Raw genomic sequence first — 22932 nt, 5'->3', positions numbered from 1 at the left:
GAAAAAAAAAATGAGCAAAGATTGTAATACCCAAAAGTTGCTTCCCTGTATGTTGAGTAGCAAGGATGAGGCCCAGTGAAGTATATACTTAATTAGGGCTACAACTCAAAAGGACAAAGGAAATTTGTCTTAGTTCATATTCTCACATTTTTGTCAGTCCTCCAAATGTTTTCTCCATCACCAGCAATTATATAAACTGGTGCAGATGGATCTAGGATTGGAATGCAACCCTTATCAGTTACGTCGTCTTCTAAATTAAAAGAGATATAAGTTAAAATCGGATCAAACCCAGTAAAATACTCTGGAATTTTAAATATAATTACTATATTCGCTGAGTATAGACACACATAAGATATCAAATATATTTGTATTTATTTTTTGAATTTCATAACAACCAGAGAATATAGTAATTATATTTGATACAAAATATACATATATATGAAACTTAGATTAGAGATTCAGAGTACAAAAACACTCTAACCCATAGAGATGTATTATGAACTAATAATTGAGTCTATGATCTTTTAACTTAATTATTCTAAACGAGTAAACGTAAACCCGTTTAGTAGTTAAAGTCGTGTCGGTTGGATTAATTTAGTTAACCCAAAGAGTCAAAACACCTCTCCTTCCAAAATAAAACTTTGCGTGTGATATAATCTTGTCTTGCGGTAGACCATCATATCGGTTGGTAGTCTGGTAGAGGTGGTTGACACGATCTATTTAAAGCTCTTGGATCTCCGGGGTTGCTGCATTGTGTCGTAGGCGAGATAAAGAAAAGGCTCTCTATCTCTGTAACTCGTAAACACTTCGTTTATTGTTTTTCTTTTTTCATTCTAAGATTATTGTTTTTAGTGCGCGAGATCTGATTCTTTTGAGGGTTTTAATTGAAGGATCTGTATTAATGGCGAAGGAATTGTCTAATGGGGTGACGAAGCCGCCTCCGAGCCCTTCGCCTCTGAGAAATTCCAAATTTTTTAAGGTAGAGTTTGAATTTTTCTTTCCCGTATTTTGATCAGATTTGATGGGATATGATGGAGATCTTGCAATGTGGGTTCGAGTCAGTAGGAAAGATGGGGTTTTTTTTTCCCCTGTTTTGGCAATCAGATCTACGTGAGCTTTTGGCTTGTTCTGATCCATTAGTGAAGCTGTAATGAATGAGTTTTATAAACATTAGAAGATCCGAGAGTCCTGGATTATTTCTTTTTAACTCTTTGGAGTGCCTCTTTGCTTGACAGTCCAATATGCGGATCTTGGTGACGGGGGGTGCTGGATTTATTGGGTCCCATCTGGTGGACAAGCTGATGGAAAATGAAAAGAATGAGGTAAGAACAGAATGTGGACTTGAACTCTTTTGGCAGACAAAATTGATACTTTGGTTAATTTGAAATGCCTTTGGATATTTAGAAACAAGGAAGGATCTTGTAGTGAAGCTGATGAGAGATAATATGTTTGCCATATCATAAGTTGTCGGTAATAAAAGGAGATAACTATTAACATTTTATTTTTCTAATCTTTAGCATCCTATCTTACATGTTAGTCATATTTCCTTTTGATCCCTCCAATCATGTGATTAGGCTTCTACTCTAATAATGTGCTAGCTGTTTCTCCTTTTTGACTGATTAGTGTACTACATCAGATCTATAATTTGAATTCAGAAATAAGCATTTGTAATTTATTTGACATTGTCATTTGATTATCTACTTGTCTCTAGGTAATTGTCGCAGACAACTATTTCACCGGTTCAAAAGACAACCTAAGAAAATGGATTGGTCATCCAAGATTTGAGCTGATTCGACATGGTAAGTTGCTAGACTTTATGTCGTTTGTAACTAATTATCCAACTGGCACAAGATAGAACTTTTTTTTTCTTCTATTCAAGAAGGTCACGCCGGTCGGCATGCCCCATGCCGATAGAGAATTGACACTCGGCACGAGTTATGCCAGTGGCACAACCCCGTCCCGGGGCGTGCCAAGCTGTGCTGGTTGGTACAAGTGTGTGACTACGTGTCGAAGGGTGCGACCTTGTGCCAAGTCGTGGCGATTTTTTTGTTTGATTTTTTTCGTTTTATACTTTAAAAACTATTTTTGGGTAATATAAATGGTAGATCTATCTCAATTTTGTTAGATCTATTATTTGTATGTGCCTTTTTATATAGATCTAACATTTTGGTGCTATATATATAAATACTTTTTCAAAGGAAAATTTTGATTTTCCCCAAAAGTCCCCTAAATTACAACACTTTAAAATTAATATGTCAACTTCATTCAAATTGGGTCAAATTGGTATATTAACATATTAAATTAACTCCATATGAGTTGGTTTGAACCCAAATTTTGTAGTATTTAGCTAAATTTTCAGGATAATTAAATTTTCATCAACAAATTTCCTAAATTTTAATAAATTCAAATTGGGTCAAACTTAATATAAAAACATGTTAGATTAACTATGTTCAACTAGGCTTTGGTTTTAGTTGTTGAACTATTGCTAATTAATAAATGTATTCAATCATGTTTCTATTTGACTATTGCTATATATTTAATAGAATAGGTCATTTACAATATTATCTAAGGATAAAAGATTCTAATATAGATTTTAATACGTATATTCTAACCAAAAACATGTATAAAGATCATAAAAAATATATTAGAGGTGTGCCACTAGCCTGTAGGGTTTCAGCATGCGCCTTCGCCATGGCTATCCTTGCTTCTGTTATTTAGTTCTTGTCATAGTTTATGTGTTCAATCATTGTCTTTTACAGTATTATTAGTTATTACAGTGCCAAAACGAATATATTCAGTTCCCATCATGTTTTACAGATTCTTTTGCAATGTTTTGTCTGGGATCTTAAGTAACAAAGCATTTCTCTATTTTCAGATGTCACAGAACCATTGTTGGTTGAGGTTGATCAAATCTATCACCTTGCTTGCCCTGCTTCTCCAATTTTTTACAAATATAACCCTGTGAAGGTGTGTTTTCCAATGCAAATTCCAGGACGTTATACTTAGCTTGTCACAAAGATGCCTATGCTCATGCTACAGTTTTCTTATAGGGTTTTATTCACAAACTTTTGCATCATTTTGAAGCAAGGTTTTCCTTTTCCTTTTTCTTGTGCAGCAAATAGAACCACAGTTTAGTTTGATATACTTTTCTTTTGTGGGAGAAGTCATTGCAAGTAAATATATTTCTCTTGTATATAGTAGCTTCAGTCAGCTTGCTCACCAATGACAGCCCCTCATGCTCCCCCTTACGTATCTGTATGCATGCTCATCTAGTGATATCAACATATGCTAGAAACTTACATGATTTCAAATGATTATTTGTGACAGACAATAAAGACAAATGTCATTGGCACACTGAACATGCTGGGGCTTGCAAAGCGGGTTGGAGCAAGGTACGGTCTGGGGACCCTGTGCGACCTTTGTGTTCTAATTGATATTTTAAGGATGACTATACTATCTCTGTATTTTTTTTCTTCTTGTGAAGGATTTTGCTGACTTCAACCTCAGAGGTCTATGGCGATCCTCTTGAGCATCCTCAGACGGAGGAATATTGGGGAAATGTGAACCCTATTGGTATGAGTTACCCTTTCGTTTTTCAATAAAGTAAGAAGTATTAGATATTGTTCTATTTGTTATCCATTCAAGATATTCTTTGTATATTAGGAGTCAGAAGTTGCTATGATGAAGGGAAGCGTGTCGCAGAGACTTTGATGTTTGATTATCATAGGCAGCATGGCATAGGTGAATTGCCTTTCTCTTTCAGATGAAAATCAGGATTCTCAATTCTGCAGTTTCAGTTCTGGCATATGCCAGCATTTACCATCTTTTTTCTTACTCCTGTTCTCTCCGCAGAGATCCGGATTGCTAGGATATTTAATACATATGGACCACGCATGAACATCGATGATGGTCGTGTTGTCAGTAACTTCATAGCTCAAGCACTTAGGTACCTTTTCTTCTTTTTCCTTTTTTTTTCTTTTTTTGTGATGTTACATCAGTTATCCATTCCTTGCAAGATTACTTGCTTACAGTAAACTTTGTTTTGTAGAGGTGAGCACTTAACTGTTCAAGCACCTGGAACACAAACTAGAAGTTTCTGCTATGTTTCTGATATGGTATTGTTGCCTAATAAAATGTTTAGTTACCTTTTTACATTTCTGATATTGGTAGATTCAGTACTTTAAGATAACTCTTTCCTAACTTCGTTATAAATATTCAGGTTAATGGCCTTATTCGGCTGATGGAAGGAGATAATACAGGCCCTATCAACCTGGGGAACCCTGGTAATTCTCAAACCTTGTACAAAAGCTTTTTTTCTTCCTTGTCAATGAGATGTTAGTTCTGTGAGGATCCATTTTAATAGTTCTCTTTGCAAATGGTCGACGCTGACTATGAAGCTACCTAATGAACTGAGAATCAGAAGCTACCTAAGACCTATCAAAGGCCTTCTGTTATTCTCTTTCACACTATAACTGACATTCTATTGTGTAGGTGAATTCACAATGATGGAACTCGCGGAGACCGTCAAGGAGGTAAATTTTTTTGCATCCATCTTCTTTCCCTTCTCAAACATTCTTGTAATAGAATTGGTAGTAAAGCATTTGCTATGTAATTGATAGCTGAATTTAAAGGAATGACTAACAGTAAATAAAACTGCAGCTGATTGATCCTGCGGTGCCGGTAAAAATAGTAGAGAACACACCTGATGATCCACGCCAGAGGAAGCCCAACATCACCAAGGCTAAGGAATTACTGGGCTGGGAGCCGAAAGTTACATTGCGCCAGGGCCTGCCTCTCATGGAAGATGATTTCCGGCAGCGGCTTGGTGTGCCCAAGAAAGCGTAATATCTAACATCTTCAGAGAATCAAAGCTGCTCCGGTGCACCAGCTATATATTTGTGTTGCTTGCTTCCATTTTCAATTCGATAGAGAATAAATGCTGGAAGGTATTAGATAAAAAAGAACTTGGAGTTAGTGTTCGACAAAAACGGCGGTTTTCCATTGTTTTTCTTCAAAGGTGTTTGTCCCAGATTATCGAGTATTTGATATTATTTTTTATATTTTAAAATGCTATGCAAAGTTAGAAATAATATCTCTCAGGTCTGGCAGTTCGTTTGTCCCACTAAAGGTGGAATTCAATTTTCAACTCTCTGCTTACTTTGCTTCAGATGATAGATGCGTTGCTTTGCATTAGTACTGATATTATGAAAGAGAATTACCTTCTCTCACCTCTGGTGTCGTGGTGTAGTTGGTTATCACGTCAGTCTAACACACTGAAGGTCTCCGGTTCGAACCCGGGCGACGCCAATAAAACTAATGTTTTATTTTTTTGCACAAAGTTACAAGGCAGATTATTGGAATCTAAATTATTTTTTTTTCGTTGGAAGAATTTGATGATCTACCACCAACTTATAAAATTGTCTCTCTACCCTTTCTTCGACCTAAGAATATTAGGAGTTGTTAATCTAATTCAAAAATTATTACTTAATTTAATATACTAAATTTTAAAAAAATAGTATTTTAATAAGCTAATTAGATTTAGATACAGTCATTTTCATTTGATACAAATGGATGCTTAAAAACTGTATCTAGTCGTCCTAACTTAAGACCTATTTTTCTTCTTTTATTTCGATTCCAATCCAACCCCAACCTATCTCTCTCCTCTACTCTCATTTTCATCCTCAACTCCATCTCTCTCCTCTACTCTCATTTTCATCCTCTACTCTCTACCCTCATTTTCATCTTCAACTCTAATTCATCTTCCTCTCATTTCCATCCTCAACTCTAATTCATCTTTCCTCCTCAACTCTTCTTTTATTTCGATTCAATCGTATTTCTAAATACAAAAAACCAAAACTACCCCTAGATTATTGTTTTGGATTGTATTACGCTCAACCTAAGGAGGTAATTCCGACCCTTCCCGTGAAGATATATTAGCCCCCCAAATTTTGAGAATCTCTTTTTTCTTTTCTTCTAAAGCTAGCAGCATTGTGTTCATGTCCTGAGATACACACTGATATGTTGACACAAATACATCTCGACCATAATGATTTTTTTTTTTCATTTTAAATAAGTGGAATATTATAAGTCTATGACAATCCTCTTCAGGCCTCAAGCCAAAACATACCTCTCCTTGCGCAATAACAAATTCTGCTTCCACAAACCAGCCAAAAAGAAAGAGAGAGAGAGATAACTGAACAAGAGAATAACAAGAACCTGACAGCTCTTTAGGCGTAAAGAGAAATGATGATTGAATTCCAGAGAACTCGAAAGTTGGATATAACCAGATCCAGAGTCTTCTACCAGTCCATAAAAATGAATGCAACAAGGCAACAACACAAACGAGTCACAATGTTTGCAATGCCATTTTCCATGGAACCACCAGTTTACTTATTTCCCATTTGCTGGTTTGACATTGAGGCGGCAGAGCACCCATAAAAATTGAACTCTGCATACAGTTCCAGTCATTCATGTCTCTCGAACTCAACTAGTATGCTTCAGGAGATTCAGACTTTCAGAGTACAGAAGAATGACGGATAAAGATGGGAAAGAAGATAACAGCATAGAGTAGTTATGCAAAGCAGGAAAAAGAAAAAGAAATAGCCAACCCTTGGATATATTTAACATTGTTGATGTCATGATCTCATAATAACCTATACAAAGATGCAGATAAGCTCTCATTGTGTGACTATATCCACTCTTCCTCCATCCTTAAGACTCGATCATATTCAGTAAGTTCAGCTCACGGTCCCTATAGCATAGCATATGTACCAAGAATATCTTGAGCTTTTGCCAGAGAAAGCAACAGTTCTTGATCATCTTCCTCCCACCATTCCGCCAAATGGAATCAGGTATTGGATCTATAATTAGGAAGTACTCATGTCTTTATTTAGCATACCACAAAATTATTCTTGGTTAGATCATCCAAGAGGTAGTGCATGCTATCAAATAATACATACCTCGATATCCAGAATCAAAAGAACCAAATGGCTCAGCATTTGCGCCTACCAAAACAATATCTAATCACTTAGTCAAGACCCTGCTTAGAAAGCTGATGCAATTTCTGGTGAGCAAGATGCTCAGCTAGAAATCACCTTTCTAACTAAGGTCATCCCTCAAATAATTAATACATAACTTCCGCGTTGTCCTAAGAATTTCATATATGAACACCTCTAGTCTTTACAACACTGAAAGCTTTCATGAGGTAACATTCCGAGCTAACTCAGAAGTTTCAGGAACAAAAGTAATTAAAAAAAGAAGGCATGGCAGAGTTAGTAGAATATTGCCAAATATTATGCTACTATCTTAAGCCTTGCTTAAGATCTGAAGAAACTAAAACAGTTGTTAATAATGCTAGATGATCATGGATATTTGCGAAGTGAAAAAAAAAATGCAAATATGCTTGGAAGAAGAAAAGAAATTACAAGAATAGTAAACAATTTCACAAACAACAAAGGTTGTCTTGCCTACCCAGCTACTACCCACGAAACAATTGCAGATCCTTAAGCTTATAGACATCTCTCTACAAGATAACACCTGCCATAGAGGGTTCCACAGATTAAGGAATCAAGGTATGGCAAAATTCAACATCCTTTTTCTGATGACAAAGGAGATCATATAGTAGTAACCTGAACAATAAACGACCATAATATCTAGCACATACAATAGCCCATGAAATTAAAAACATTGCACATAAGCAGCACAACTGCAGGAATAAATCCCCATTTGCAGAACCTTGCGATACATGCTCAATTGGCACGTCCTCTGATGACATCGATACCCATCTCAGTTGGATCAGTAGCTTGCAGTTCCACTTGGATACCATCCAACTCCCTCTTGAATCTGTCCTTCGAGCTCGCATAAAGCATCTTACTTCTCACTCTTGCGATGTCAGGGGACCTTCACGACACTCTTATTTATCAGTATTTGTGATAAATAACAAAATATTAACACGGAAAAGAAAGGGATACCATGCAATGAAGAATATCTTGCTCTTCTGGCAGTTCTCTTCAGTTACAAAGTCAAAGTCATAGATTGCATATCTGCACTCATTCCCAGGGAGACTGGCCGTGAAATCGTCGTAGCTCAGAGCCGGTTCGCCGACCTTCTCCACAATGACTTGCTTCAACTTCTCATCGATCTTATAGACGATGAAACGATGAGTCCTCTTCGCCTTCAGCTCCAAGAACTTGAGCTTACAATCATCATTCACAGCCATTCCCGACGCCGCGTTAGCCTGCTTGGATCAACCAAATATCAAAACAGATCAAAGGGAAACATTTGCCTACAGCCTGATCTAAGTAAAGCTGTCAAATTCATAAAACTACACCATTTTTTTGTTAAAAAAAAAATGCAGATCTACAAAATAGTGGAATGAATCACCCAGGGTAATCTAACCTAAAACAAAATTTCGATAAATATATTAAGTTTTCCCAAACAAATCCAACGAAATTACTAAAGGCGGAGAACGAGATCAATACGAAGGAAGGAGAGAATTGAGATAAAGTAGATCAAGGATGGGACTCGATAGATCCGATCAGATCTACGCACTGACCCTAATAGAATCCAGCAAACTCCGAGTAATCTAACCCTAAATCCGGAAGAGGAAACAGGAAAACGCAACATCTCAACGAAATAGAGAGGATCGGATGGAAGTCGTACCATTTCTTAACAGCGATCGGAGGAGAGAAAAAGAGTGGACTGCGAAGGAGTCGATTCCGGGAAGGGATTTTTATAGAGAGAGAAAGAGAGAAAGTGGTGGGATTTCGCACAGGACGGTGGAAAAAAATACTACCGCATTGTGGGGCACCACCACGAATCATATCGCGCCACGTAAAAAGTCGGACGCGAGGAATCTGCGGCGTCGAGATTTTCACCGCGATTTTTTTAGATAGATCCTCTGCAGTCCTGGATACAGGAATTTGCTCCGTCCACATTTTTCAATATTATGCTCTCTTTTTTTTTTGTTCCTATTCTTCTCAGATTAAAGTTCCAAATTTATTTGAGAATTTCAGCAACTTACTCAGCAATGCAAGTGGAATGCATAAGAATTCGTGCATGCATGCATGCATGCGAGTATACTGCTCAGCCAAAGGGGGTTCAAATTCAATTTTGTATAAGAAATTTCGAGTTGAAAAGAAAGAAAGAAAAGAATTCGTGCATCCTAGGCTGCAAAGAATCCTCTCCCAACTTAAATATCTTCCAGTTGTCACCGAACATATTTTCCAAAGTAATCAATCACCACGGGTTTCAATGCGTATGAGGATATGGGCCTACTTAGATGGGCCAGGCCCAATCCAAGCATAAGATTGGATAATGATCATGTTGTTGTCAGTGAGGAGAGGTGGTTTCAATTGCACATCATGATAGGAAACTGAATTGATTGGGGTTGTGTGAGTACCTCTTTTAATTCAGAGTTTAGTATATATGGATTGATCCCTAAATCCTTTTGTAAAAGTTGTATGCCTATTTTATGTTAACGGCAAGCACAAGTTATCGAAATCTTACCTTCCTAACTAAGATGTTAGGGTTTGAATCCGTCACGAGAATATATATGTCATGATAAGTTTCACCAAGTGTGCGCAAAAATGCTTCGAGTCCTTGATATGTAAATGTTCCTTTGAATGCAACCGAAGAGTGAAATGTACTAAAGTTTATAACTGAGCGAGATGTAGAGATAATCTACTTTAGACTCTCTAAACTATTGCCAATTTTAATATCTTCACATACATCATCTAAACCATTTTGGAGATACATAGAGCTCTAAATTATTAGAAATCTCTGACTTCTTAACATTGTCAATGGGAAAGATTAAGAAAATATGCCCTTCTACTTAGAAAAGTATTTTACTATATTAATATTTCTATTTTTTTCTTAAAAAAAATAAGAGTATAAAGGTCATAAATTTAGTTGCTTGTAAATCACATAACAACTTATGGACAAAAAATGTAAAAAAAATAACAACGGAAGAAAGATTTGAACAATTTTCAATAGTTTATGAGATCTATATATATGTAGAAAAAAAGTTTACGAAGTGCATGCAGACATAACCGATAGTTCATGAGTTTAAATATGATTATTATATACGACATGACATTTATAGTGGAGTATTTGCTTTAATTAATAATCACCGTCTACTTTCATGTTGTTACGTATTTATCCATGCTACGTACGACATCATATTCATCGGTTGCACTTAAAATAACACTGCAAATATTAATCATAAAAAAATAAAAAATAAAATACTTAGCAGTAAACATGCAAGAATATATATATGAAAACTGTTGCCTTTATTCATTTGAAACATAATATTCCTCGGAGAGGTTCATCATGCTACAAATAGAGAGATAATCAACAAGCCCACCAGCTAGAGAGAGAGAGAGAGAGAGAGAGAGAGAGATCAGTTTGCCGACTTCTTCACATCGGCTTCAGCAATAGGCTTCTCATACTCGGCAACAGGCGAAGTTAATTGCTTCCCTTCTGAAGGTCTTGGCTTCTTCTTATCTTCCAGCCCAGTACTCTTGCTCTCGTCTTCGTCTTCCTTCTCAGACACGTCCATGGTGCAAAGGTCATTGGGGAGATCAAACACGTACTGTGATGGTTTCCTTCGATGGCCATGGGGCTTTTGAGACATCTTTCCAAGGAGATGGATAGATATTGGAGATCTAAGGCAACAAGGGGATTATATTGGAAGACTTTTATATAGATGTTCAAAAGAGAGAGGAGAATTAGCAAGTGAGTGCATTAAATGTTGGGGTTGGGGGGGATGGGATGGTGAGGATGAATGAATGGGTCCATATTCTCTTGTGGAGTTACCTAAATTGTCTTGTATTGTTGGGATGAAATTCCAAAATTACCCATTTTATTTTTTATTTTTTAATACAAGTGGGGGTGGGCCTTGGGATTTATTAGTGCATTATAATATTTTTTTAATGATCAAAAGAAAGTAACAATATTATCAAGATGAATAAATAGCAAGGTTTCGAACATGATGGTCCGGTAATTGTTATGGTAATCGATAACATTCTTAGTTACAAAAGCTCCGTAAAATATTTGTCGATAAAGTATTATTTATTTTAAATAATACACACATAAACATAGATAGCATATTATGATTAAATGTGAGCTTAATTTTTTTTTATTCACTTTTAATCTTCTATTACTTTGCAATCATCAACCTAAATATATTTATCTAATTTCACAAAACTCATGAGCAGACTCAAATTAAACACATGCTATCTATATTGGCATCAAAGAAGTTTTCAGTGATTTAAAATAAATATATATTTTTTGTGTCATTTACTCTACAATTAACTATTACTCCACTATTTAATATTAATTTTCTAAGAATAATTTTTTGGAGAAATGGGGATTTTTTAAGGTGACAATCCTAAGGGCAGTTATGTCCAAAATATTAATATTAAATTAAAAGTAGGAGACTCTCCGGAATACGATGCGGAAAAGGTGGTGTAACGCATGAGTGGGATCATACAGTGAGTTGCTTTTCTTGTCCATTAGCATAGATATATATATATATACTTGGATATAGTTTGGTGATTACCATTACTTTATGCTAAATATTAAGTATCTTGCTAAGATACGGTATAATGAAGCATGCTACTAGAGATATGCATATCCTTCTAAGGGTAGTGAGTAATAAAAGATATTCTTAGTGAATGTAGTAAATCTTCATTTTTAATGAAGACTATATCACAAATTATTAGGAGCTTTTTAGGTCACATAATTTTGGCCTTTGGCACAAGCAGAGATCTTTAAGTGACACTGGTCGTGAGACCAAGACTTTTATAACTTTCCTATTTGTATTTGTGATTAATTTGAAGTATTATTTATGTGCATGTTTGATAAGTGTTTATCAAATCAGTGGTGTAATAACTTTTAATTTGATCAATGAGCTTCTTTGCTTGCATTATATTTCAAAAATCTTAATAGTTGTTTAATTTGTAATTTAGGTACAGTGGGTAGGTTTTGATTATTAATTGTATTTTTAAAATATAAGTCAATAATTAAATATCACTAAAAGAACTATACTGGCATGAAGATAAATGTCACTAAAAAAAACTATACCTACAATTGAGAAGCAGCGTTAAAAACAAAACCAACGCTTTCAAAGTGCCACTAAAGCTATAGTTTTATGCAAATGTCACTAAAAGAATTATACAAGTGATTATGCAAACGCTAGACAAAAACTATATTAATACTTAGATAAATATTGCTAAAATACTATACTCTCTATTATATGAAGCTATATAAGTGCAGCATTTTCAAAACTTCCGCCAAAAAAAGGCTAATTGTAGGGGGATACTATAAACCAGAACTGTGTTCATCTTTTCTATCATTCAACTAGAAACACCGCTATAAATGTTGTTGTAGCTTATACCGGCGAAGAGTTTAGGTGACGATCGTAGTTTGTGCTACTGCAGCTATATTGCAACATTTTAGCACTCTATATTGACGGTTAAAAGTATTGCTATAGATATAAAATTTTTAGTATGGCGAGAACAAAGTCAAGTTGGCCAACTAAACCAAGTTATAAATTAATAGTAGAGGTGTTTAGAATCTATATTGTCTCATGAGTGTACTACATCAATATATCCTCTATAAGAGAGTGTGACAATTGCTCTAAAAACTTTAGCTGTTAGATAGTAATAAAATTTTATATTTTATATTCTCACTCTATGTTACCCTTCGACTTGGATGTTAAAATTTTGTATATATATATTTTTTTAAAAAAATACTAAGTGTCTGTCTACTCTAAAAGCATAAACCCTGTAAACGTTGATATTGATTGAATTACTTGATAGAATAACTTATGCTAATTCCATCAAGGTGACTATGCATGAACAACAAAGAATTATGTACCAAGAAAAAGAAGAAAAAATACAAAGAATCAAACCAACCAATTACGTAGAGTTTACAGCCCAACATCAAGCTATCTATAGTATTGCTGTTTAATTAATTAGAAACACTAAACTAATTAACATCTTCTATATAAACAGCTCAAGCAATTGCGCATTAGAATCCCCACGGAAACCATCCTCATCGGAAGGAGCCAAATTCAAGTCTATTACCTCCGGCTGTCCCCGTAAGAATGCGTCCTCCGGCGGCGCCGCCCTGTGCCGCCTCATGTGGCCTCCTAAAGCTTGCCCCATGGAGAACCCTAATCCACATATGGAGCACTCGTGGTTTCCTCTCTTCGCCTTCTTGCTGGCCGCCGATTCATCGGCGTGCACTCCCGCCCGCTTGTGGCTCGTCCGATGGCCGCCGAGCGCTTGGAACGATGCAAACCGGCGGCTGCACGTCTTGCATATGAAAGCGCCGCCGCCATCGGCCGCATCCTTGTTCGCCGTGCTCGTCTCCTCGATTATGGTACTTTTAGATGAGAGTGAGAGTAAGAGATTGGCCACGTGTTCCTCTTCCTCTCCTTTTTCTTCTTCTTCTTCTTCTTCTTCTTCTCGATCTCTCATACGCTTCATTTGAACTCAAAAAGGAATAGTAGTACCACTCGTAACTCTCATCGGGTATATTTATCCGTTAGGGTTCTACGACACGTGCACGGCACGTCGGTGCACTACCTTGGGAAGGAAGTATCCATTCTGCCAATCATAGCGCGCCGCGTCATTAGTTTGACTTTTACCTTCCGTTGACCTTCTGGAGTAATATTGCGTATGGGAGTACGTGTAGCGATGATCTCTGTACTCAGATACACATTGAAATGTTTTTAGTAGTTTTTAAATATTAACAACAGCGACAATAATAATAGTAGATTTATATAAGGGACATATAACGTGGTTGACTTCCGGGAGACAACGACATAGCTGAACGGAGTCTCAGTGCTGTAGATTTTCGGAAGCTTCGCTAATAATATCTTTTTGGTAAGCGTACGTAGGATTTTCCTTACGTGGTAAAAAAAGAAAAGCTTATAGTAACAACTTTTGCCACGTAGGTTTTTCTTTTAAGTAACCGGACAGGTTAATTATCAATGGTTTTGGATGATGGAAATGGGCATTTTGATTTTTAATGCGAGTTTATTTTTATTTTTATTTTTCAATCTGTAAATATATTGCACATTCTTATTGGCGTTTACTTAGTTTTTTTTTTTTTCCTTTTTTAAATAACGGATAAGAAAGATAGTCATTAGTAATTTTAATTTCTTCTGCAGCACACTACAGATAACCATAGAGTTGGACGAGTTGACCATTGCTGGGAAGCAAAGATAGGAGTTTAATATAGTGCGTTGACTAATTCCAAATCTTGATTTCGAGGATATATTTAAGGAGTGTTACTTGATCTAATCCTGTGCGCGTAGATTAATTATGAAAGAGGATATGTACGAGTCTTTCTCTTTGAAGTTGATGACAGAATGATGAATTGATGATGATCAAATTGGATAATAAAACTTAAGAAAGACTGGAGAAATAAAAGAAGTTGAAAGAGAGATGACAAAGTGTGGATTGACATTGAGAAAAATAAGAGCATGGTCATGCAGGCTATCAAAAGGATCACAAATAAGAAAGCAGCGCATAGACATAGTTAATGGAGATGCAGAGGCTTCTGATTCCCTACCAATGATGCTACACAGATGCAAAACAGCCAAGACAATAACAAGTCTGCACGAATATTACAGCAAGCATAATGGTGATTCATACATCACAAACTGAAAATTTTCTACAGAATCAGATGGGATTTAAGCTGATATATCATGAAATGCATCAGATTGCAGAGCATGGTTCTCCAAAGGGGTTTAATAATACTTTTGGAAGAGTTTAAAAGAAAACACAGAAGAAAAGTATATTCGAATAGCGTTGGCTAGGTTCTCATGTTTTATTGCACAAGAGAATGTCTTTCTTGTATATGATTATTGTGCCATCGCTGAAAAATCTATAGGGCTGGAACAGTAACAAACACCCAAATGACTGCAGAAATGCAGAAACCAATGTGCACCCATATAAAAAAGGAATTAAGTTCATGCCAGTTAAGTATCTGGAAGTAAACAGACGATTCTGAAAATACTCCACAGGTATATGTTTCGAGAAACTTCCATATGTATGCGGAAGAGCTCAGTATGGCTATCTGATTGGATCTGGCTGCATTGCTTTCTGGACAAGTTCAGTCTGCTCTTGCACATGAACTGAGTAGAAACCTGTTGCACTGGCAGCAGATGGTGCCCTTCCAACATACTTAATGTCCTCTATTGTGCCTCGACCAAGAGACTTCATAGCAGTGTGTAGACGAGGGTTAACATAGCTATAAGCTCCCATGTTCATTGGTTCCTCTTGGCACCACACAATCTCTGCATCTGAAATAAGAATTCAGGGAGATAAATTAGCTGTACAGTATAATCATATTTGCAACCTGAAGTAGTTTCAATCAGTCAAAGCTATGTGAATTTTCTAATCTAAATAAACATGGCAGTAGCTGTCCTGTGCTATGTGATGAAATGAGTTATTAAGTTCCGGCATAAATATGCCGTGTACAACTCAGTACAAAAGCAACAATCACCCAAGCCCATAAAAATATTGAGTCATCAATAGCCAAGCCAGATATAATTGTTGTGTGCCAGCACCAACATGAAATTCAGGTTGCTGAGCTAGTCTTTGCCTTCCAATAAGATGGAAAGAGGCTTTTAATCATCATGGATGCTTCTGCATGCTGCAGCTTAAGATTTCCAGGTAGAGCTTACACCATTATTGACAAGACTTCTGTTACACTATATATGCCTAAAGTATGTAATTTGTGTCCCTTAAGTATACTACAACATGTACTTGTAATGTAAAGACAACTAGCAGCGATGTATGTAGTACTCTAGTGTATGTTGGTACAAGTTCATGTGGATGTTCATGTTAGACAAGTTGGACGATTACTATGGTAGAATATAATTTCACATACTGGGATATCGTTTCAACTCCCGCTGGATGAGGTCATAGGGAAATGGGCAAAGTTGTTCAACTCTGCATATAGCAACATCCTTGCGATCCCTTTTCTTCCTTTCTTCATCGAGCTCGTAGTACACCTACAAGGATGACAGAAGCAGCATCAATGTTTTATGTTCTGAAAAGGAGGAGCATCAAATTTAATTACTAAGTCATCTGAGTATATACCTTCCCAGAGCATAGAACAAGACGACTAATACCCTCCTCAAGGTCTTTATGGTCATTCTGGTCCTTTATTAGGCGCTTGAACCGTGTTCCTTGCTTATCAAAGCCAGGATGGCCCACAAGATCATCAAATTCTGATAGATGAGATTTGCAGTCTTTGTGCCGAAGAAGGTTCTTTGGAGCCATTATGATTAGAGGTTTGCGAAATTCTCGGTGTATCTGGAACATTCCATAAGACAAAGTAGTTACAGTCTTGCAGAATCTAATATATGTTGAACCAAAGTGAAGTGCACATATATTACCTGCCGTCGCAGAACATGAAAATAATTTGCTGGTGTAGTGGCATTCACCACTTGCCAATTGCACTCCTGTATCTGTTTCCTGAGTGTTGGATCCATCTCGGGTATAACGTAAGGGTTATCATCACTCATCTGTAAAACAGTGGAAACATCAGTAATCAAAATGAGTTTCTGACAACTTATTTACATTTTTCTTGAGGGTTTTGGATATGAATGTATACAGCAATGCCTCGGCAATATGGTATAACAAGAATTATATGACAGATCAGAATATAGCATGTTAGGCATATTCTACAGTATGTCAGTCAGTATGGCACTTCTTAACAGTACATAACAACTGTATTTATGAACACTCATTTTACAATGAAAGGGTTGGCATTAACTTCTCCAAAATGGGAGGGAAATGTCAAATGAAAAAAATTTCATGATCACTGTGCTACACAGTACACACAACAAGAGATATAACTTATGAAAGCAAATACAATAGTCACCACTGATATCCGAAATGTTTTTACAGTACATGAGTGTCCAGAGCTGTGCAGAAGCTAAATTCAAAATCATGGTTTCTCCATAGACCTACAAAAGAGTGGAGCAAGCTCCATATACATTTTTATATGCTAGGTGCAAAATTGGGTCAAGACCTAATTTACAAGCTCTGGCTCAGCTAGTGAGCCAATTAATTGAGTCCAACGTCAAAGGCAACTTGAGTGTATAAATTTTCTCTCATTCTTTAAGCTAAACTGGGAAAACTGCTTAGACTCCACCTACTTGCAAGTTCAAACTGTCCAAACAAAGAGAAACAAAGAATACTTAGCAGATACTGTAGCTCCACTAAATTTAGCACAGACTTCTACAAATTGCACTTGGCAATATTGTTACATGTTAGCAGTTACAGCCACAGGTTTCCATGCTGATGACCACTAATGGCATGTCCCAACCATACCGACCTATACTCAAGTGTTGTAGCCTATGCTGCAATAATAAGTGTATGATAAACGATGGGTTCTGCACAAAAGGTAGTTAATAGAGCAAGAGCCAGCATGCTCAACACCAAAGCATGTTCTACGGTAATAGCCAACCCTTGTGTTGCAACAAGTTACTCTATAGTTAAAGCCTAGATTTATGAGGTAAACAGGAAGCATCTTATTCATTTAAGAAGATGAAAAGAAACCCCAATTGTTACCTAAGATGATTAGGATCTAAAATTTTCAACACCAACTGTAAACAAGACATGCAAGATTTACATGCATAAGTAGGGAGAGATAACCAAACCAGAAAATAGTTAAATTGTAGAAGTAATTTATCAGTTCTCTGGTAATGCTTCAAAGAACTCTACTACTAAGCGACGCATATTGCCAACATATTCCACACCATACCTGGAGGAATCGTTCCAGTCGTGCACTTGAATGTTCTGGTCCCTGGCCATCATAACCATGGGGAAGCACAACAACAAGCCCAGTTTGGCGAAGCCACTTTGACTCACCGCTACTTAGAAACTGATCAAAAATTACTTGGGCTCCATTTGCAAAATCACCAAATTGGGCTTCCCAAAGAACTAATGAATTAGGATTCTCCATAGAATAACCTAACTCAAATCCTAGAACAGCAAACTCTGATAAAGAGCTGTCAAATAACAAGCATACCCAATCAGCCAATGGCCAAGCAGATAATTAATCCACAAGCACAGGGAGGCATGGTATCATTGCACTTTTCACATACATAATTATAAGAAAAGGATGAGAAAGACTTGTTTGATTGACACCAATAGCATCAGGTCATGCACCATACACCATTATCAAAAGCCACACAATGTAGATAGTAAAGCATGCAAAAGTAGTCTGTTTCACAAAATGCTTTTACCCAGATATCAAATTTGAAATCCATACCTGTTGCTCACAGTAAACATCTCTTCATCTTGGTTCATAATAATGTGGTCCAGAGGGCAGTATTGCTCTCCAGTATCTTGATCATGAATAACAGCATGCCGATGACTAAATGTACCTCTTTCAACATCCTGGCCACTTAATCTGACATGGTTACCTTCCACTATGAGGGTGGCAAAAGCAAGTGCTTCCCCAACTGCCCAGTCAATGCCTTCTCCAGTCTCAATCATCTGAGCACGTTGCTCAAATATCTTCTTGACAGCTCTGTGAGGCTTGAAATTTTCAGGAAGAGTCACCATTGCTTGTCCAACACGCTTTAATATCTCAGGTTTGACACTGGATGATGCAGTCGTCCAATTAAAGTAAGATCATTATGCAAAGGCATGTGCTGGAAACAATAGAAACCAACTAAAACAATCAGCCATCATACCCAGTATTTCGTACACGTGAAATCTGTTCTGGTGATTTAAATCCACCCCAATATGCTGAAAGCCAATCCCTCTTCCTCGGTACATAATCTTTGCTGTTAATGAATTCTTCATTCAATATTGTATTGACTTTTTTATGTATCTTTTCGATATCTTCTTTTGAGATCTCCCCAGATTGTAAAAGTTCATTTTGGTATATCTCAAGTGCACTAGGGTGATTACGGATAACCTGTGTGAACAGAAAATTAGTTAAAAAAAATAAGCAAAGTTTCATTGTTGAGTGAAAAATGGGAAATTCATGGAAAATTGCAATCCCCACCACGTAATAGTTCACCTATACGTCTTCATCGACGCTGTTTTTTGACTGGAAGACCTAGAGTTAACTATAGAGACTTTGGGCTATCCTAGTACAGGCAATAGTTATTCCAAAGGGATCTGAAATCAATCAGAAAAGAAACTTAAGTCCTTAATTCCTTGTTTTGTAAAAAATGAACCCTGTTGTTATTCCTTCTTTTGTTTGGATTGCATTACTCTTATCTTGAGCAAGCAGACAGACACCATCATTTCCACTTAAAACTGACCTTGTTGCCTTCTTATTTTTTGCGTTAAAAATGAAGCACTCATCTTCATAGATTGTTGTGCTGATGACACAGTCGACATAGGTAGTCAATAGGGGGAAGTATCTCAATACTCCTTCATGACTCATTGATGTGTGCCACTATAATTGAGAATAGCTTACTTTAAATATATATATATATATATTGAGGTCTCTTTCATTCCTTTTAATACTTTTTGCATTTTCATGCTTGATCTACATAAAGTATAATTAAATCAAAAGGAAATTTTGGCTTTCACTAAGTTTTTTGCCCCAACAAAGAAGATCTGAAAAAATTTGGGAAAATCGTAATATTAGAATCTAATTGCATATGCTACACTAATATATAATGTTCAAGGATTTTAATTTAGCCCATAAAACCTAATTTAAGGCCTTAAAAAAGTTTAGAGATTGCTTTCCAGCATGTCAAGATCATTCAATTGCCAATGAAGCACCAACTAGGCACGGCATGTGACAATAGTCAAGTCACTAACAAGACAATCCTTGTTCATTTTAGCATCTAACATTCATAACATATAACCAGATAGAATGAAAGAGTCATGTGAAGTTATGGAAAGAAAATGAGGAAATAAAAAGAGATGAGTGCACCAAAGTTTCTAGAAGAAACAATAACGTTCACCTGGTACATCTTAGGCTGTGTGAAAGAAGGCTCATCAATCTCATTGTGCCCAAACCTTCGGTAACAAACAACGTCAACCACCACATCAGAATGGAAAGTCTGGCGCCATTCTGCTGCCAGCTCACAAACATGAACCACTGCTTCCAAGTCATCACCATTTACATGAAAAATCGGTGCATCTAATGCTTTAGCCACATCTGTGCAATACTGTGAAGACCTCCCAGACTTTGGGTCAGTTGTGAATGCAACTTGATTATTCACAACAATATGAATTGTTCCACCAGTAGTGTAGTTAGGAAGTGCACTCAGATGCAGCGTCTCATATACAACACCCTGTCCTGCAAAGCTTCCATCACCATGGATCAACACTCCCATAACTTTTGTCCTATCAGCATCACTAATATAGTATTGCTTTGCCCGAGTCTTTCCAACCACAACTGGATCCACTGCTTCTAAATGACTTGGATTTGCAACTAAAGAAAGGTGGATCCTTTTCCCACCTCTAGTAGGCCTATCATACGAAGTCCCCAGATGATATTTCACATCACCAGTTCCTGTATATAATCCCTCTCCTTCATTCACAGGCTTCGTTCCACCACTAAATTCGCTGAAAATCTGACGCAGTGGCTTCCGAACAACATTGCCTAGAACGTTCAACCTGCCCCTGTGAGGCATTCCAATCACAATGCTTTCCACCCCCAAATCAGCAGCTCTATCAAACATCTCCTTCATACCAGGTATTAGAGTCTCCCCACCTTCAAGACCGAACCTCTTAGCAGTTGTCCATTTGGTAGCCAAGAAATTCTCAAACTGCGTGCTCCAAATGAGCCTATCAAGCATGACCTCACGACGCTCCTGGTTATACTCCCTTGGCTTCACAGTCTCAATCTTCTCCCGCAACCAATTGCACTTCTCACGATCTGGAATGTGCATGTACTCATACCCGACGGTCCCACAGTAAGCCTGCTCAAGCCGGCCTAATATAGAGCGAAGAGTCTGGACTGGACGGTTCTCAGATAAGAACCCTGACATCTTCCAAACTCCAAGAAAGAACTCTCTATCCAAATCTGCCTCAGTGAATCCATAGAGACCGGGGTCCAAATCCTCTGGAATTTCTCGCTCTTCCAGACCTAAAGGATCAAGTTTAGCCTTCATATGCCCATTGACCTGGTAGGCCCTGACGAGAAGCAGCAACCGCATGCTCTCTTGAATTGTCTGGCCGGAAATTCCTGGCGACGTAGCAGCTTGGCCAACAAAGTTCCTAAAGAAGTTATCCCAGGATTCATCGACGCTGCTCGGATCAGCTTCCCAAGCCCTTTGCAATTCTTCCAAGTAGACACTGCTAGTGCCATCAAGGAAGCTGTCAGAGAGCCTCGAAAGAGGCACGGGGCGGGGGACTGGCGCGGCCTTGGCCCTTGGATGAGTCGAATGGAAAAACCGGGATGGTGCAGATGGAATTGCCCGGGTTCCGGCGAGGTGATGAGGCGCCCGAGCTAAGTTTCTTTTAATGGCTAATCTAGCTACACCTGATGCAGCTCTAAACCACGCCATTGATAGCAAAGCTCCACTGAAGCGAACTAAATGCTGTGAATCGTATTAAACTTCATCAAATTTTAACACGATCTGTGAAAAAAGAATCTATTTTTGATTCGATCACTACCGATTCCTGTAGAAGTACAGGAGGAATAGAAGATGATTACTTAAAACCGTCACTGTCTTTGACGACAAAGGCGATTCGAGGCGGTTCCTCGATCATCGATCATCGATCACGAAGCGAACGAAAGATCGATTAAGGACCAGAAATTGAGCGCAAACAAACTGAAATCGTAGGAAAAAAGAAGGAAAAAAAAAGAGATCATGGGATTTAGTTGGCGATCGCACCTGCTGTTGGAATCTCCTCGCTTCTATTGGCTTCTTAGACGACTTAGGGATTCGAGCCTCGCTACTTGTCTTTGTTTCTCTGCTTTCCTCTCTTCCCGGAGAGGAAGAGTGCGGTTCTCTCTGGTCGCGTTATTCCATTTTCATCTCATCTTATCTGGTCCTTTCTCTACGTCGAATCGTCGATTCTACGTTTACCCGCATAACTCACCACAATAAGTACCCAAACCTACGAAATTAGTTTAGTTATTAGCATTCCTTAAAGGAAAAGAAGGTATCTGAAATGGGTTTAGAGCAATTGGGTGTTTGCTTGTAAATTAAAGTAGTGATATTATTATTAGACGGGATAGAGAATTATTGAAATGATAATAAATTATAGTGACGTGTTTAAAGAGTAAAATAATAATTAGATTTTATTAATTAATATAAAATATCCTATACTCATTTTAGCTTAATGATACAAAATCGTTTAGTCTCTTTTGCATTTATACCCCTCAAAACACTGAAAATATGAACCATTTAAAAGAAGAAAAGAAACTCTCTAACTCTCAGGGCATCTATGTAAAACCAATAGATTCAAGGTTAAAAATGCAAATGGGATATTAAAATTTCCGGTTAAGGTATGGTTGGGTAGATTTCTGGTTCCCACTGCAAGATACACCTCCGCATGGAAACAGCAGCAGAGAATTTACTATTTGGCAGCTGCCAAGTCATCTAGTAGTCAAAGTAATATAACTTAATATACCAACCAGATGGAAAATAAGATCCACGTCAGTGGTGAGATATGATGTCCGACAAGTAGGCGTATCCTAATCTCTCTGTGATTTCGCTAATCTTATTTCCTAATTATGTAGGGAAAACGATAATAATGGACTCACCTGATATATATATATATATATATATATATATATATATATATACTCATTTTCATCTACTAAATTTAAATAATAAATTAATACGATTAAATTATTTGTGTAATTTTACACTTTTGCTCTCTAATAATAATATTCCCTTCTCACAATTTTTATATATTAAAAAATGACTAATTACAGTTACACCTATTTTCTCTTGGACTCCTCGTTTATTTTCTTTCA

General features: G+C 37.1%; 3 protein-coding genes and 1 non-coding gene across 6 annotated transcripts; 2 read left to right on the top strand and 2 right to left on the bottom strand.

The window, feature by feature from the left end:
• Positions 1-649: 649 nt before the first annotated feature.
• Positions 650-5167, top strand: LOC140771493 (UDP-glucuronic acid decarboxylase 6). 2 transcript variants are annotated; one of them, XM_073113074.1, is made up of 13 exons: positions 650-798; positions 891-979; positions 1236-1322; positions 1712-1799; positions 2876-2967; positions 3328-3392; positions 3485-3573; positions 3664-3741; positions 3853-3946; positions 4049-4115; positions 4220-4283; positions 4492-4532; positions 4660-5167. In XM_073113074.1, exons 2-13 carry the CDS (start codon positions 902-904, stop codon positions 4843-4845), a joined length of 1029 nt encoding a protein of 342 aa, XP_072969175.1. In that variant the 5' UTR covers positions 650-798; positions 891-901; the 3' UTR covers positions 4846-5167. The 2 variants fall into 2 exon arrangements, with proteins under 2 accessions (XP_072969175.1, XP_072969176.1); XM_073113075.1 differs by having other exon boundaries at positions 730-791.
• Positions 5168-5233: 66 nt separating this feature from the next.
• Positions 5234-5307, top strand: TRNAV-AAC (transfer RNA valine (anticodon AAC)). Its single transcript has one exon. It is a non-coding gene; the product is annotated as a tRNA-Val (tRNA).
• Positions 5308-7439: 2132 nt separating this feature from the next.
• On the bottom strand, positions 7440-8769 carry LOC140771161 (actin-depolymerizing factor 7-like). The gene is made up of 3 exons (XM_073112591.1): positions 8662-8769; positions 7971-8236; positions 7440-7899 (listed from the first exon to the last, which is right to left on the bottom strand). Exons 1-3 carry the CDS (start codon positions 8662-8664, stop codon positions 7749-7751), a joined length of 420 nt encoding a protein of 139 aa, XP_072968692.1. The 5' UTR covers positions 8665-8769; the 3' UTR covers positions 7440-7748.
• A 6040-nt stretch (positions 8770-14809) lies between these two features.
• Positions 14810-21999, bottom strand: LOC140769655 (uncharacterized). Of its 2 annotated transcripts, none has more exons than XM_073110452.1 (9): positions 21842-21999; positions 19961-21544; positions 18728-18954; positions 18301-18633; positions 17791-18037; positions 16418-16546; positions 16119-16334; positions 15907-16030; positions 14810-15316 (listed from the first exon to the last, which is right to left on the bottom strand). In XM_073110452.1, the coding sequence occupies exons 2-9, from the start codon at positions 21509-21511 to the stop codon at positions 15087-15089; spliced, it is 3057 nt and encodes a 1018-aa protein (XP_072966553.1). In that variant the 5' UTR covers positions 21512-21544; positions 21842-21999; the 3' UTR covers positions 14810-15086. The 2 variants fall into 2 exon arrangements, with proteins under 2 accessions (XP_072966553.1, XP_072966554.1); XM_073110453.1 differs by having other exon boundaries at positions 19961-21626; positions 21842-21997.
• Positions 22000-22932: the final 933 nt, after the last annotated feature.

Source organism: Typha angustifolia, chromosome 11 (genome assembly GCF_048772165.1).
Source record: "Typha angustifolia cultivar Huaian chromosome 11, ASM4877216v1, whole genome shotgun sequence".
NCBI classification, from domain to species: domain Eukaryota; kingdom Viridiplantae; phylum Streptophyta; class Magnoliopsida; order Poales; family Typhaceae; genus Typha; species Typha angustifolia.
This window is presented reverse-complemented; position numbering and strand designations above follow the sequence as displayed.

What these genes read in the sequence shown, in the direction of transcription:
- LOC140771493 (XM_073113074.1), top strand. Translation starts at nt 902, where the DNA reads ATGGCGAAGGAATTGTCTAATGGGGTGACGAAGCCGCCTCCGAGCCCT. An exon ending in TGGAAAATGAAAAGAATGAG is followed by an intron (nt 1,323 to 1,711) that starts GTAAGAACAGAA and finishes ACTTGTCTCTAG; the next exon opens with GTAATTGTCGCAGACAACTA. An exon ending in ATTTGAGCTGATTCGACATG is followed by an intron (nt 1,800 to 2,875) that starts GTAAGTTGCTAG and finishes CTCTATTTTCAG; the next exon opens with ATGTCACAGAACCATTGTTG.
- LOC140771161 (XM_073112591.1), bottom strand. An exon ending in AAGATATTCTTCATTGCATG is followed by an intron (nt 7,900 to 7,970) that starts GTATCCCTTTCT and finishes AGTGTCGTGAAG; the next exon opens with GTCCCCTGACATCGCAAGAG.
- LOC140769655 (XM_073110452.1), bottom strand. Translation starts at nt 21,511, where the DNA reads ATGGCGTGGTTTAGAGCTGCATCAGGTGTAGCTAGATTAGCCATTAAA. An exon ending in CACAGCCTAAGATGTACCAG is followed by an intron (nt 18,955 to 19,960) that starts GTGAACGTTATT and finishes CTGTTCACACAG; the next exon opens with GTTATCCGTAATCACCCTAG. An exon ending in TCACGTGTACGAAATACTGG is followed by an intron (nt 18,634 to 18,727) that starts GTATGATGGCTG and finishes TGCATCATCCAG; the next exon opens with TGTCAAACCTGAGATATTAA.